Source organism: Palaemon carinicauda, chromosome 17 (assembly GCF_036898095.1).
Source record: "Palaemon carinicauda isolate YSFRI2023 chromosome 17, ASM3689809v2, whole genome shotgun sequence".
NCBI classification, from domain to species: domain Eukaryota; kingdom Metazoa; phylum Arthropoda; class Malacostraca; order Decapoda; family Palaemonidae; genus Palaemon; species Palaemon carinicauda.
In genome coordinates, this window is record NC_090741.1 from 116,041,680 (window position 1) to 116,058,810 (window position 17,131).

Consider the following 17,131-nt stretch of genomic DNA (forward strand, 5'->3'; position numbering starts at 1 on the left):
CCTTTATCATATTCCAATAGAAGGCACAGTTTCTGCACAGGCCTTCTGAACTCGCCGTTCTCAGTCTTGATCAAAGCTTGACGTACTTGACCGTCAGCGCTCCGAGTGACCTCCATGACTTTCAGTCGTGACTTGTTGGAGACAGGCCGCTGTGAGGGCTCTTCTGACGGACCTGATCAGACGCTCCCACACTCCGCCGAAGTGTGAGGCATGTGGTGGATGAAAGTTCCACTCTCTGCCTCGGATCAAGAGTGAGTCTCTGATTTTTCCTTCATTGAAGCGCTGGAGAGTTTCTCTTAGCTCTCATTCCGTGGCCACAATGTTGGTCCCGTTGTCGGACCACATTCTCTTGATAGGCCCCCTGCGAGCTACGAAACGCCTGATGGCGTTGACGTAGGAGTCTTGTTCCATTGTATCGATCACTTCCAGGTGGACTGCTCGCGAGGTAAGGCATGTAAAGATAGCGCCCCAACGCTTCACTGTGGACCTTCCTTGCTTCACTAAGAACGGTCCGAAACAGTCCAATCCAGTGTTAGTAAATGGGGATTCATCTGGACAAAGCCGGTCGGATGGCAGTTCAGCCATCACCTGAACTAAAGGACGACGACTTAGTCTGCGACAGACCAAGCATTCTCGAATGACAGTCTTGACTATCGCATTTCCGCGGACGATCCAGTAGTTTGTCCTCAACTGGGTCATCAGGTGGTTCTGGCCACAATGGCCGCAGGATTCGTGCGTGGCTCTCACCATAAGCTTGACCGCCAGAGAACTGCTGGGTAGGATGATCGGATGCTTGGCCGTATCTGCCAGTGTTGATTTCTGCAATCGACCACCAACGTGGAGCAATCCATCCTTGATAAATGGTCTCAGCTTGATTAATTTACTAGACCTCTTCAGCGATCTTCCCTTCTTCGAGAGGGTGCTTAACTCTTCTTCATACTCTTGGCTTTGGGTCAGTCTCCAGATCAAATTCTCCGCAGTACGCAGCTCCGCACTCGAGAGTGAGTCGCCGCTGTATGGCGAGCCTTCTGCATGTGGTGGATAAATCTTGTCATCCACGCGACGGTCCTGACAAACTTCAACCAGGAGGAGAATCTTGTCGCTATTGATTCAATGAACGTTGGTTCTTTCTTCGTTATATCGAAGACGGGAGAAGTCTTCACTTCGGCGTCTGGATCAAGCTCTCCTCTGACAACGTCTTCGGGCATGGTTGGCCAGTGCGTTTCGTCCATCTTGAGGAAATCTGGTCCTGAAAACCACAAAGATGATTGGAGGAAGTCAGCGACGGAGAGGCCATGTGACGCGAGGTCTGCTGGGTTCGCAGTAGTATTGATGTATCTCCAAGCCATAATGTCGGATGTATCCCTAATGAGATTGACCCTATTGTCCACGATGGTCTGATACCTCGCAGTCGGATTTCTGAGATATTTCAATACTGACGTGCTATCAGTCCAGAAGACTGACGGGGCCAGTTTCAGATCGAGCTCAGTCTTCAGCTTTGAGTCCATCTGTGCAGCGATAGCAGCCGCCGTCAGCTCAAGACGAGGGATGGTGGTCCTTTTCAGAGGGGCGACTCTCGCCCGTCCTATGACGAGAGTGCAATGAATCTTTCCGTTGACACCAACTACACGCAAGTAAGAAACTACACCATAGCCTGTCTGACTTGCGTCTGCAAAGTGGTGCAGCTGAAGGGTGTCAACATCTCCGAAGTCTGGTGGTATGAAGGACCTTCGCAGTTGAAACTCTTCCAGTTGTGGCAACTGCGCAAGCCAGGTCTTCCATCGAACAAGTTCATCAGCAGACATCTCCTCAGCCCACGATAGCTTCCTTCGGCACATTTCTTGCAACAGGATCTTCGCGATCAAAGTGACGGGGGATAAGTAGCCCAAGGGGTCGTAGATCGATGCAACAACAGAGAGCACACCACGTCGGTTGAAAGGCTTGTCTTTAAGGATGATTCTGAACGTGAACACGTCTATGCTCATATTCCAATGGATCCCCAGGGCTCGTTCAGTTGGCAGCTCATCTTTATTCAAGTCTAGGACAGCCACAGAGTCGTCTCGTTCTTCCCTGGGGATCGCAGCTAGAATTTGCTTGCTGCTGGAGGTCCATTGGTTAAGAGTGAAACCTCCATCCCTGCACAGGTTGATCAGATCTCTTGTCAGTTTAATGCATTCTTCCTCATCATCCATCGTCTTGAGGAGGTTGTCGACGTAGAAGTTGTGACGTATAGAGTTAGAAGCTTCTTCGTTATACTTGCCTCCGAAGTCCAGGGCCGTTTTGTGTAAGCAGAAGTTAACAACGCTCGGCGATGATCTTGCGCCAAAAACGTGGGACGTCATTCTGAAGACTTGCAGTTCCTTGCTGGTGACACCTTCTGGCCAGCAGAGGTACCTCAGGCAGTCCCTGTCCTCTTCAGGTACCTTCACCTGATGGAACATCTCCTGCACGTCTGCTGTGATGGCATGTTGACCCTCTCTAAAACGCAGGAGAACACCCGTCAGGCTATTGGTGAGGTCAGGGCCTTGCCTCAGATGTTCGTTGAGAGATGTTCCTCGGTGCCTTGCCTTCAGATCGAAGACCACTCGGTCTTTCTGTTTGTCAGGATGCCTAACAGAGTGGTGCGGCATGAGCCATACGCGCCCGTCCTTTCTGTCTAGCTGACTTACAGGAACCCTTTCGGCGTAGCCCTTATCAGTATATTTCTCCATCTGAGCTACGTAGGATGTCTTGTAAGCTTCGTCGTTGTCTAGTCTTCTTTTCAAGCTTCCGGCTCGTCGAATTGCCATATTCATATTATCAGGTAGAGGAGTAGAGTCCTTGAATGGCAGCTTGGCCATGTACTTTCCATGTCGATGCTGTGTCGTGTTATTCACGGTGGCCAAGAATCTCTTATCCTCTAGGGAATCTTCCAATCTGGAGAGGGATTCCTTTTCGAAGAAATCTCTATTAAAATGACTCCGCAGTTGCTCTGTCAAGTCTTGAGGGTCAAATTTTCGATGAACATGATGCACGGGTGGGACCTCCGATGCACACCGGTCTCCAGTAGGACCGAAAGCCCCCCACCCAACCTTGGTTAGGTAGGTAGATGGCTCATTGGCAGTGCCGTGGCGTTGCTCCAGAATGACTCCATTCAGGGTCGTGTCTAACCCGATCACTAGCTCGACCTGTTCGTGGTCAGTTGGCAAGCTTTGCAGCTCTACGTCTGCCATGTGTGGCCATCTCTTCAGCCAGTCCGAAGGCATTATGTAGTCCGTCGACACATTAATTTTGTCAGTAACAAAGACTTCTTTTACTCGTTCTTCCTCCTCATCTCCGTTGATGTTACCAAGGATGAGTTGGACCACTTCTTTGGAGGCGAACGTACCGGCCTCTGTCACCATGGTCTGGTTGCAAGGCCTTCCCGTTACACCTAGCCGATCTATTAGGCTCCTTGCGGCTAACGTGGGTGCGGCTCCTCCATCTATGAAGCCGACCGTAGTGCACATTCCGTTCACCATGACTGGGATAAGCTTCAACATTGTACGACCATCAGGTCGTCGGTCAGTGGACATGGCGTGTACGTGCCCCGTCGTCGCAGGAGTCCCAGCCTCTGGAGCGGTTTCGGTGTTAGTTCTATCAGGTGGTGCATTGCTAGTCGTCCCAGCCTCCGCTTTAGGCTTGTCAGATGTCTTGGACACAGTTGCTCTCTTGGAGTTTGCACTGTCCCCTGGAGGGGTTTTCTTCACATAGTGCAAGAGCGTGTGATGCGTCCCTAAGCCACACTTGCCACACGTAGATTCTTCTTCACAGGCTTCGTGATTGTGCGCAACATTTAAGCATCTGAAGCAGAGTTTGGCATCCACCACAGCATTGCAGCGGTCATCCAAATTGAGGCTTTGGAATCGGTGGCACGACTGAATTCCGTGCTTATTTTTCTTGCAGTATACGCAATATATCCCATTGTCAGAAGGAGAGCTGTGGTGAACAGGCAAGGCTTTAGCTTTAATCGGCTTGCTCGTGTCCTCAGGTTTGCCCTTGGATGGACGACGGTCGCACTCGTAGTACTTCAGTTCTTTAGCGACCAGTGCCTGTCTCTCCACAAAGGTGATCAGGGCTGGAAGCTTGTGTTCGTGTTCTAGGTACTTAGAGACCCATCTTACCCGAAGAGGGTGAGGGAGCTTTTCCACTATCTTTCTCATAGTTTCTTGCAGCTCAATTCTAGTGTAATTTGCACCCTGTGCAGCCTTCACCTTCTTTAGGTAAGAAGAGTAGTTCTTTAAACCTTCGCTATCACCTGCTGGGATTTCCTTCCATTCGAGAAGCTGACGAATAAAAGCTTCGGTAGCATCGACTTCTCTGCCGTAGAATTCACTCAGCTGCTTCCAAGCTTCATCGTACCCAATTGTTGGTGACAGGTGCAAGCAGTGCTCAACCAGGTTTCTCGGAGGCCCATCTAGGATATGATACAAGTGGTTCAGCCTGCGCTCGAGGTCCGAGGTATTGTTCTCAATGTGCCATTTGAAGGACATCTTGAACCAATTAAATTTGGTGAAGTCACCTCCAAAGCGCTCAAGTTTAGTAGGTGGTAACAGCGTTGTCCGCGCCAACACATTGCTGCTAGCAAGAGTGCATTCGAGTGCCTTAAGCACTTGAGAGTTGTTGGTCAAGGGGTCAGTAACAGAGGGTTCAAATGTGGCATGTCGTGGTGCGAAAGGAGTTGAGGTGGGATCCAATGGCCGTGAGTGGAATTCCATGGGTGTAGAATAACATTCTGGTCCTCTTGTATGATCTACAGGGTCCAATGTCCGCATAGCACTTGGGTCATTCCCGTGGTGGTGGGCGACACTTAGCCTCCATTGATTGATCCTAGACTCATGTTCAGTCTCCACGACCTTTACACTGGGAACTCTCACGCTTCCGGCATGTGAAGACACTTCCGAACCACATTGCGACTCTCCTGCCTCTGATCTAATTTCGTATTCAAGTTGCTGTCTCTGAACCTCGAGCTCGGCCTCCAGCAATGCAGCGTCAACTAGCCCTCTAGCGGCCCGATCATCGGCATCTCTCTGAGCAGCGAGTTCATCAGCTTCAGCTTTCTTCTTGGCTGCATGTTCTTCCGCTTCTAAGCGTGCCTTCAGTTGGCTAAGTTAGCTTGCGCTTCTCACAGCTTTCGGCGGACCTCGCTTGTGTCGCTCTTGGATGACGTTCTTGATTTTAATGATCTCTCCGACATGATGACGATGTTCCCAGCTCGGCGTCAACGTCTGAGAAAGATTCACTTCTTGATAGTCAGGTTACAATCAGTCATCTGAGACCCACTTTGTGTAAAGATCTAAAACTGTAGAACACCGGAGAGGGGTTCACTCTCTCGGCTAAAGTTGTAAGTTATTGGCGTGTAGGTCTTGAAACTCACGTCTTTTATAATTAGATATATTGGAGAGTACAACTTGTATATTGGACGAGGTTTTAGCTGCAAACAAAAAAAAAAACAGCTCGTCAGTAAGAAAATACAGCAATGGTACAGGATTACATTAATTGCAATAGGGTTCATTATAATACATAAATACAAGTCAATAAAGAAAATACAGCAATGGTACAGGATTACATTAATTGCAATAAGGTTCATTACAATAAATAATAGACTTACATCTTTTCCCAACGCTAATTCTGTTTCAAGTTCAGTTCAAAGAACATTCACAGGTGGTACCGTTAATCTCCTTCGAGTGATTAGTTATCGAGCCAAATGTGTGATTGGTCCTTCACACACGGAGAGACATTCCTAAATCACCGCATCAGTCAACACAGCAAGCTGAGTGCAGAGATGCTCACACCACAACGGACAGCCATGCACTGCCAAGGTCCGGGGCCATGACGTCACTCTGTCTAGCGCGAGATGCCCCTCTGAGCCGACCAATCATGGACCTAGACCATCGCTATGCCCATATAAGGTTATGTTTTCGGCGCTTAGAGTTGGTCCTGGAGAACGTAATAAGGAATACTAAATCAATCCTCATGGTTAACAAAGAACACAAAAACATTTCTTGGAAATACGTTATGCCGTATCTTACAGAAGCCATTTTTGTCTTAGTTACCTTCTTATTATTAGTCACATACCAATTATTTACGCGCTAAACAAACATTGATTAATAAATCACCTTCTGAAATGTAATTTTGTCGATTATCTACATAGTAATTAAATAATAGTTGATTTGCTACCAACTAAGAAGCCATTGTTCGATTAGCTACTGTCAAACCAGCCAATGGTCGATTATTCATCTCCCAAACCACCTAAATAGTCATTAGTCAATTAGTTACCTATCAAGCAGTCAGTGATTGATTATATACCAACTGAGTAGTCATTCGTCGATTCGCTACCTCCTAAGCAGTTATTGGTCAATCAGCTACCTCTAAATATGTCAGTTGTCTATTGACTTCTCAAAAAGTCATTGTTAAAGTAGTTACCTCATACTCATAAATCAGTCGATTAGTTACTAGATAAGATAAGCTTTCTAATAAGCAACCATTGGAAAATTGTCTACCTATCTAGCAACGATTGATCAATCAGCAACTTAATGAACAATCATAAATTCGTTACTACTTCCTAAAATATCATTGGCTAATTACCTAGCTCCTATATAGCCACTGATATTCTACTGAGCAGTCATTGGTTAATTCGCCAACCCCTGAACAATTATTTGTTTATTGGCTGCCCGGTGGGCACTCATTGTTTGACAAGTGTAGTTATTGGACAATCAGTTACGTACTAAGAAAACACTGATTGATTATTTACCTATTAAGCATTTATTTCCCAATAAATAAACCCTTAGTTTCTTAAATGCCTCCTATACAGTTACTGGTCAATCAACTACTTACTAAACTCTCACTGGCCGCTTAACTACTTACTAAGCAGTCACTTGTAGATTAGTTAACAACTAAACACTAAATAGTCAATTAGCTATCTGCTAAGTAGTCGTTAGTAGATTAGCTACCTACTAATAGTCATTGATTGATTTGTTAGCCACGATAAGTTGAGCAATTAAATAAAAACGTCCTCAGATTATTCTATTATGTAACAATAACTTAGAGTATCAAAGATATCATTTATATTATGGTTTCATTACAAGAGCTTAACTAACTTTATGAAATACAAGTTACTTGATTCAATACGGTTATTATTCATTGGAAATTATCAGTTTCCTTTAGCTGAATTCATTTCTGGAAGTAAGCGAAGTTTCTACTGTAATTATCTTGAAGTGGTGTAAGTAGTCCCTTCTCGACTTGAGGACTTGGTTAAAGAAGAACTACTGCAGGGATTTGTGTGAAGTTGGGCAATAGAAAGTGATGGAAGCATAACTTCTAAAAGAGAGAAGAACAAAAGGAACTGGTTTAAATTGAATGGTAAGAATTAAAGAAGCTACAGGAGGCAAGCAGCATGCATAATCCCTTAAAAAGAGAGGGGGGAGTTGAAGGTTTATGTGTGTGTGTGTGTGTGTGTGTGTGTGTGTGTATGTGAGTGAGTGAGCAAAGAAGGTGAGTGTGTAAAGTGTACAGTACAAAGCAAACTGTATGCAAATGGGACGTTTAATGAAATATATATTTTTTTACAATTCTCACAAAACCGGGATTTAAAAATAGCGAGAAGACTAACTAAAAGGAACTAGTCTCAATTGAATGGGAAGACTTAAAAAAGTTACAGGAGGCAAGCAGCACGCATAATCCATTAAAAAGAGATGGCGTGTGTGTGTGTGTGTGTGTGTGTGTGTATGTGTGTGTGTATGTATGTATGTATGTATGTATGTATGTATGTATGTATGTGTGTGTGAGAGCGAGCAAAGAAGATGGAGGTGTAGAGAATCGTGTCTAACGTGTACACCATTAAGCAAATTATATGCAAATGGGACGTTTAATGAAATATATATTTTTTACCATTCTCACAAAACCGGGACTTAAAAATAGTGAAATACCTTTCATCTATTGGTCTTCTGTATGTATGTGCATGACCACATGTCATTCATCTTCTCTCTCTTTCGTTAATCCTTCTTTCACTCGGCTCCTGCTGTTCCGGAAGTGAGCGCTGCTGCGTCTGATTAGATGTCTCCATCAAGGACTGAATTGGAAGACTCCATAAACCACGTTTGTGTAAAGACGAAGGAATCCTCTTGGGTGGCTGTTTCAAAGGACATAATTTCTCCTCTGGGTAACAAAGGAGACAGCCACTATTATGTCACAGGAATCAAACGCAAACTTTTTCTATTCGAGATAATGTCTTGGTTGTATGACAGGTCTGATACAGGACCCATTGAGAAAGTGGGTAGTTGTGTGATATACTTGCTCTACTTGTTATTTTTTTTTTTTTTTTTTTTTTTTACAAATAATTATGAGACCTTTCACGTTTATATCTCCTTGAAAACCACTGATTCGAATAAAACCAAATTCTTGCAAGAGACATCCGTCTTTTCACTGTCCTTTCCATATATATGTTTGGGTTATCCAAGGGTCACGTGATGACATCGTCTCTCCAATTTCAGTCATCTGCCATCAGTCATACATGCATTTCTCGTCATCCGTTCTCCATCATCCACCATTGTTCATCCATTGTCAATCATCCCTCATCCAACATCTATCATAAATCGTCTATCACCTAGCGTCACTTAATATATCCCACTTTGATAACATCTCATCCGTCATGAAACATAACTTGATAATTCTCAATAGATCGTTGCAAAGTTTTTTTGTCTTTGATAAAGATTATTTCATACAAAACTGAATCATTTAATTCTCATTCTTTTCTAATCAGAAGAGTATTTCATTGCTTCGCTTTTCTCATTATAAAAAATAATATTCCTTTGATTATTACACCTAACAAACATTAATAGGAGAGCATGAAAATGAAAAGATCAAGTTTCCTGAGTTTTATTGAAGATGGAATGTTTTTACACCTTGGTAGTTACAACGAAGCTTTAAACTACATATAGATTTATGTGTACATTTTTTATGTTTTTCTCGCTTCTTGCTTTTTCTTCTCAACCATTAGAATGACTTTCAACATATTTTGAGCTCGTCTGTGCAAACACATTTTTCGTTATAAGTGGAAACATGTAATGACTTAAAACTCTAAATTCACGTAATTATTTTTAAGGAAAAAAATCTAATATAATCAATAGAAAATTACACGTGATTTAAACAACTTCCATTTCACTATTGTATCCCTTAATTACCTTTAATTTTTCATATGCAAGTCATTTTCATATCTATAAAAAAATCCAATATCACTAATTAAACATTTCAATATCTTTTTAAACTAGAGAGACACTCAGTAAAGCGTAGATCTCCTAAGCGGGAGCTTATTTCTCGACCATGACCTTGACCTGTGACCTTAACATGTATTAATTGTCGCGGATTCTCATACACTCAAATATGGACCGGTTGTGAAGTCTCTGTAACAACGATGTCCAAAATTATGGCTGATCATGTTAATTGGACGTTTCGCTCGTTCGTGATCTTCATCTTAGACCTTCCAAAATTTAATCATCTTATCCAGCTTTTTATACAATGGTTTAAAATGCCTGCAACTTTCAGTACTTTACGATTAAAATTATGACCGTATGATTGCTGACCGGAATTTTAACCTTTTGCTCGACCATGACCTTGGAATTCAACTTGACCTTTGAACTAAACATGTATTAATTGGCATGGATGTTCAAACACTCAATATGAACGAAGTTTGAAGTTCTGTGACAACGATGTCCAAACTTATTGCTGATTATGTGAATTGGACATTTTGCCTGTCCGTGACCCTGACCTTTGACCTTGACTTTTTCAAATTTAAATGTTAATTATTTTCACCTTTTCACATGGAGGATTTGGAACCAAATTTAGATGTGGTATTTTGAACGTCCATTATTGAGTGACTTTGTCATATCTTCAAATATGAGTCAAAACGTGATCTTGGATTATTTATTCGAAACTTGGTAACACTGCTAATCACAGGTAAGTGTTGGAATAAGACATTATTTCGTGAAATACACTTTCCACTATAAGAACATATCTCTTTTCGTGTTCCTATTTTATGATTACACATAAAGAAGAACGACTAATTATTATTATTATAATTATTATTATTATTATTATTATTATTATTATTATTAGTTAAGCTACAACCTTAGTAGGAAAACAAGGATGTTAAAAGTCCTAACGCTCCAAGAGTTAAAATAGCCCTATGACAAAAGGAAACAAATTATTATTATTATTATTATTATTATTATTATTATTATTATTATTATTATTATTATTATTAGCCAAGCTACTACCCTACTTGGGAAAAGCAAGATGCTATAAGGGAAAAATAGCCCAGTGAGGAAAGGAAATATGGAAATAAATTAATAATGAGAACAAATTAACAATAAATTATACTAAAAGCAGTAACAACGTCAAAACAGATAAGTCATATATAAACTATTAACAACGTCAAAATCAGATATGTCATATACAAACTATAAAAAGACTCAGGTCAACCTGGTCAACATAAAAACATTTGCTCCAACTTTGAACTTTCGAAGTTCTACTGATTGAACTACCGGATTAGGAAGATCATTCCACAACTTGGTAACAGCTGGAATAAAACTTCTAGAATACTGTGTAGTATTGAACCTCATGATGGAGAAAGCCTGGCTATTAGAATTAACTGCCTGCCTAGTATTACGAACAGGATAGAATTGTCCTAGGAGATCTGAATGTAAAGGATGGTCAGAGTTATGAAAAATCTTATGCAACATGCATAATGAACTAATTGAATGACGGTGCCATATATTAATATCTAGATCAGGAATAAGAAATTTCATAGATCGCAAGTTTCTGTCCAACAAATTAAGATGAGAATCAGCTGCTGAAGACCAGACAGGAGAAGAATACTCAAAACAAAGTAGAATGAAAGTATTAAAACACTTCTTCAGAATAGATTGATCACCGAAAGTCTTAAAGGACTTTCTCAATAAGACAATTTTTTGTGCAGTTGAAGAATACACAGACCTGTGTTTCTCAAAACTAAATTTGCTGTCGAGAATCACCTAAAATACAAATTTAAAGAAACATTAACAATACTGAGATCCGGATGTTGAGGAGCCACCGTCCTTGACCTACTTACAATCATACTTTGAGTTTTGTTAGGATTCAACTTCATACCACATAATTTGCACCATGCACTAATTTAAGCTAAATCTCTATAAAGGGATTCACCAACCCCAGATCTACATTCATGGGATGGAACTGATGCAAAGAGAGTAGCATCATCTGCATATGCAACACCGATTCAACTGCCTCATTAAATTATTCCACAAATTGGTCACATCTTAAATCAAAGTTCGAGAATACTGTGTATTGTTAAGCCACATGATGGAGGTCAGACAGTTAAGATTTGATTCAAAGTATACCTAATACTACATGTAGGATGATAGAGTCTGGGAAGATATGAATGTCAAGGATAGTCAGAATTATGGAAAATCGTAAGCAACATACATACTTTCAACTGAATGACGATGCCAGAAATAAATAGGAAGATCAGAAGTATGAAATCTAATAGACCATAAATTTTTATCCAACGAATTAAGATGAAAGTCAGCAAATGAAGACCAGACAAGAAAACAATAATCGAAACAAGGTTGAATGGAAGAAAAAATTTTCTTTTTCTTTTCAGGATAGCTTGACCAGAAAAAATTGTAGGCCTTTCTCAATGGGACAGTTTTCGATGCAGTTCAGGATGAATTAGGCCAAACGTGTTTATCAAAAGTAAATTTATAATAAAGAATCACACCCAAAATTTATATAGCTGAAGAAACATTACCAAAGTTTCTTATATCTTAGCCATAGTTATAAGCAGAGAGTCAAAAACAGATTCATCCAAGTCTGGATTCCGATACATAGAATTTCAATAAAATTCTTCTTCATCAAAAGGGTTAACTACTGCACTGTAATTTTTCAGAGGCTACTTTCCTCTTGGTAAGGGTAGAAGAGACTCTTTAGCTATGGTAAGCAGCTCTTTTACGAGAAAGATACTCCAAAATCAAACCATTGTTCTCTAGACTTGGGTAGTGCCATAGCCTCTGTATCATGGTCTTTCACTATCTTGTGTTAGAGTTCTCTTGCTTAAGGGTAGACTCGGGCACACTATTCTATCTAATTTCTTTTTCTCATGTTTTGTTAAAGTTTTTATAGTTTACATAAGAGATATTTTTTTTAAATATTATTCTTAAAATATTTATTTTTTCCTTGTTTCCTTTCCTTACTGGGCTATTTTCCCTGTTGGAGCACCTGGACTTGTAGCATCCTGCTTTTCCAATTAAGGTTGTAGCTTAGCAATTAATAATAATAATAATAATAATAATAATAATAATAATAATAATAATAATAATAATAATAATAATAATAATAATAATATAGGATTCCTACCACAGACTTTTATGACATGAATCTAATAACTTTTACATTCATGGATCTCTCTCTCTCTCTCTCTCTCTCTCTCTCTCTCTCTCTCTCTCTCTCTCTCTCTCTCTCTCTCTCAGCGTTTTTCTTATGATTATACTCTTGGAAAATGCAAAATAGAGGTTGAAGGAAATTTCTGGTGTGATGTAACATTATCTCATATCCTTTTTGTTTAAGCTTTATAACTTACCCGTTCAAGAGTTACATATGTTGCGTGTACTGTACAGACACGTACACGCACAGACAGACAGACACATGCACACACATATATATATATATATATATATATATATATATATATATATATATATATATATATATATATATATATGTATATATATATCCTCAGTCATTACTAGTCCATGCAGAATGGAGGCCTCAGACATGTCCTTCCACTTACGTCTGTCTGTGGTCTTTCTATGCCAGTCCACACAGGCAAACTTTCTTAGTTCATCAATCCATCGTATTTTTTTTCCTTACCCTGCTTATTTTGTAATCTCTGGGGACATATTCTGTTATTCTTAATGTCCATCTTTAATCTGTCCTTCTTATCATATATCCTGCCCATATCCATTTCTTTTTTTACATATTAGAATATCCTGTACTTCAGTTTTCTCTTCAAAATACCAATATTCCATATATTCTTATAACCATATTATTCTGAGAACTTTCTAATTGACGATAAATGTGAGTTTTCGGATGCTTTATCAAATCAGTAAATTATCAAGAAACCTTTTATTCCATTTCACCAATATGAAAGAAGAGGAATAAAATTGCATTTTCCAGGTTACAGCTTTAATCATCTTTCTCTTCTTTTTTTCTTTGTCCTAATTTCCTGATGAGACAAAAGAACAGAATCTTTGCAAGGGAATTTTCATAGTTATTTTTCTTTATTTTCTTTTTGTCTTCAATTTCGTTATTATACAGCAATATTTGCACTAAGTTTCTTTACCTTTTTCTTCGATCTTTTCTACTTGTCATATGCTGCTGCTATTCTCTCAGAAATCGGATTCAAAGCAAACGGAAGCAGTTTGATGTTAATCAATTGAATTCAGTCAAATCTATTCCAAGGTATATATAAGATTAAAAAAAAAAAGCTTTAATTTATGAGCATATCCGAGTAAGACACTGATCTTGAATTGCAAATAAGAGATATAATATAATTACGACCTCGTCGAAAAAAGTTGATCATTTCCTCTTTTTGCAGTTGGAAACGTTCACAGTAATTCTTCTTTACCGCAATTTATTACTGCCAGAAGAACACTATTAACTTTTTCTGCCTTCTCATGTAAAGAATGTCACCGGAAATGAATCTTATAAGGGTTTCATGTTAGGCAACTCCGAGAAATTCTTCCCTTCCGCCATCTTGGAAAGTGTTTTATGCCTACAAGGAAGACCCTCACCATTTTAATGCATCTCATTGAAATTCTGGTAATTGTTCGCCAAGGACTGGAACTGCTGCTTTAAAGACAATCAAAGAGACCATGCATACAAAATACCAGTCATAAGTCTCTCTCTCTCTCTCTCTCTCTCTCTCTCTCTCTCCCTCTCTCTCTCTCTCTCTCTCTCTAGAACCGCCTAAAGATTCTCTTTGTAGTCAAACGACTGTTTACTTTCGGTCAGTCTCGTTTGCCTCAACCAAATATTGGCATAGGCCTTACCTTGAATAGAAGTCAACATCAGTCTCGTACGGAATTTAATGTCCACTTACACAAACCAACAAGGCAAAAACCACACCATGCCAGCGCATTTCTCTTGATGTGAGAATGGAAGATTTTCCCTGATATCCCATGATACCGTGTAATTAACGTGAATAATGAAACGAAAAGAAATTCTTTTCAACGGCAATTCGAAAATTGGAGTCCAGTTTTGAAGGATACTGTCAACTCTCCCTTGATTACAAGGATCCTTACAGTGTCTAGATATCTTCCAAACAAATTCAGTTTCCTCTCATTTTTGTGTTGTAAGGTCCCCACTGCTTTACAAGACGAATTTCTTATTTTATTCTTTGTTTAAGCTGTTTTTCTTCCGTTCAGGGCTGTTTTCTATGTCGTATACTCCTACTTGTTGCGTTCAACTTTTCCAGCCGACAGTTGCATCCCGATTGGTAATGATCATAATGATAGTTATTGTTTTATCGTAGGAACTCACAGAGAATATCACTCAGGTCAGATATCGTATTTACCCAGTCCAAAACAAATACCCGATGTACGGATTGTTATTCAAAAATATATGTAGTTCAGTCTGACTAGCCTTGTATCCATAATAGTTTGGATATTTGTAGTTATGTTAGAGATGAAGGAATTGAGGTTCTTCGTTAACTAAAGGAAAATTTTGTCAGGGTGATTATTTTAACCCAAAGATAAAGTTTTTAAAAGCAGAAAAGTTAAAATAGGGGAAATATCCCATTGGATTTTAAAATTGCAGCTTACGCGTAAGTAAGAAACAATGTTAAGAATTTGCATTAATAAAACGGTAAAAAACCTGAAATAAATGTTGCCAGGCATTTAAAGTTCAAAAAAAAAAAAAAAAAAAAACCGGATATATTGACGTAAAAGAGTGGTATTACGGTCACCAACCCGTACCAGATAATGACAAGGTAGGGTAAAATTACGGTCGCCTGCATTTTGCTGAAATACGGCTGAGAACATTATATTTTTACGGAGAATTTCCGATAAAAATTGCGTTTTTTAACAGTGAAACTAACAAAATGTATAAAAAAATAATCTACGTGTAATTTTCTATTAATTTTCCATGTTTTTTCATTCTCAAATAGAAGTATGATAGAAAGGATTGTGGGGCTGGTGGGTATGCAAACTTCCCCAAACCCTTCACCCAATAATCAAGATTAGAAATCTTCGCTACAGAATTCTTCAATTCTTACCCCAAAGTGAGATTGATCTGATGCCACTGATTTGATCTTGGATATCTGCATGGTGTCTTGTTAGTTTGTCATGAAGATGTGCGAGTTACAAAAAGAATGGCACTTATGCACTCTGGTAACGCATATCAATTTTTTTAGCACCTTTGCTTTCAAGGCACTTCACATCGAAAACATACAGTTGCAGAGTGAGGAGGGTGCTTTAGGTGGTTGGTAGAAAAGATTTAAAAGTTTACGCTCTTCGTGTGGAAAAAGAAAAGTGTGAATGCTGGGTCTAACTGTCCTTGCTATTCCCAACAGATCAGGATTGAAAAAAAAAAAGTTGCTATTCTAGAATATAAACAAAAAAATAAAATTGTGTACATTCCATTACCTAAATCCTTTTTGTGAACCAGGATGAATCAGTATTTGTATCTTTCAAAATGATGATAATAATAATACTAATAATCATGATAATAATAATACTAAAAAAACTATTATTATTATTATTATTATTATTATTATTATTATTATTATTATTAATCTTCAATGAGTATTGTTTACAAATTGCAAAGATCACTGTTTAAAATCAACATAATCTAAATAAAGACGAATTCACACTGATCCATATGGTACCCTCTTCTTTCCACCTTAATACCCCCATTGTATATCAGGGTCGGCCGCTCGAGTCAGTTTTTTCCATCTATCTCTATCTCTATTGCATCTTCTCCCCAAGTCTTACCTCACCCATATCCCTCCTAGCCACATCCATCCATCTGATCCGGTGACTCTTCCTCCCCATCTCTGGCATGTTCTTAGCTCTCTTGATTGATTCAACCTATTCTTTTCCTATTCTATGATCATAGTATCCAAGACAAACTTCCTGAGCCGTCTCCTTTACATTGTGTATACTGTGTAAGGTGGTTGTTAGGTAATAACAGAGAGTCCAGACGATTGCAACTGAGTTTATTCAACAAAGAAAGCGAGGTTCTATATAGTACAGATAGTAGTTGAGAACAAAAATGACATAAAATTCATAACAGTATAAAGCATGCGATAGCAAGCTTAAACAGGTTTATATTATCATTGCGGGAGAGAGCGAGGAAAAAGTGTTACTGTGCACGAACCTGTATGAAACACGTGCAGTACAATACCACACATTCTTTTTATGTGTGGTATTCCCTTCCATTGATTAAAAAAAAAATCTACTCTAATTAGAGTTTAGATATTACAGTCTGTGCTGAAGAAATCTTGTAATTATCATAGGCTAAAGGATCTTCGAGGTTCAATTTACAGTTAATTGTCCGACTTATTATCCAAATAGGCTCGCTTAAACAGCTCCATTGGTGCTAATGGTACCCTTATTAGAACTGACTCCCTATTGGCTCTCCTATAGATCATTTTATATTAGAATAGTTTGTCACTTAACTTGCTGTTTTAATTATCTTTTTATATTAAGTTAGTTTTAATGAAACATCTTAGGAACAATTTAATTCTATTTTTCATCTTTGGGTTTAAGATATTTCGTATGAACAAAAATCTTTCATTGATTGTTTTGAAATATTCCTATCGATATAATGTCAAGTAAAATTTGTTGATAATAACGCATGTAACGTCGATTACAATATTCTATGAAGTCATGATGTTATTTGCTAATTATCATTTTGACTAATATCATTATAAGTCATTATAATCATGATTAGCTCGAGTAGCTGGAGGAAATCTCGATTCTATTGAAGCCAGAAACCCAAACAGATGACTAATTATGTCTTTTACAGTATTTTCTCTATTCGATTCCAAAGTGAGGTATAA

General features: G+C 39.1%; 1 protein-coding gene across 1 annotated transcript in view; it reads right to left on the reverse strand.

Annotated features, from left to right (window-relative positions):
* Positions 1–303: 303 nt before the first annotated feature.
* The window catches only part of LOC137656547 (uncharacterized), a 22,796-nt gene continuing 5,968 nt past the window's right edge, over positions 304–17,131 (reverse strand). The window contains exons 2-3 of the mRNA XM_068390716.1: positions 996–5,114; positions 304–906 (exon numbers count right to left, since the gene is read on the reverse strand). Coding sequence (XP_068246817.1) covers positions 304–906; positions 996–5,114 — 4,722 coding nt within the window. The remainder of the gene's footprint in view (positions 907–995; positions 5,115–17,131) is intronic.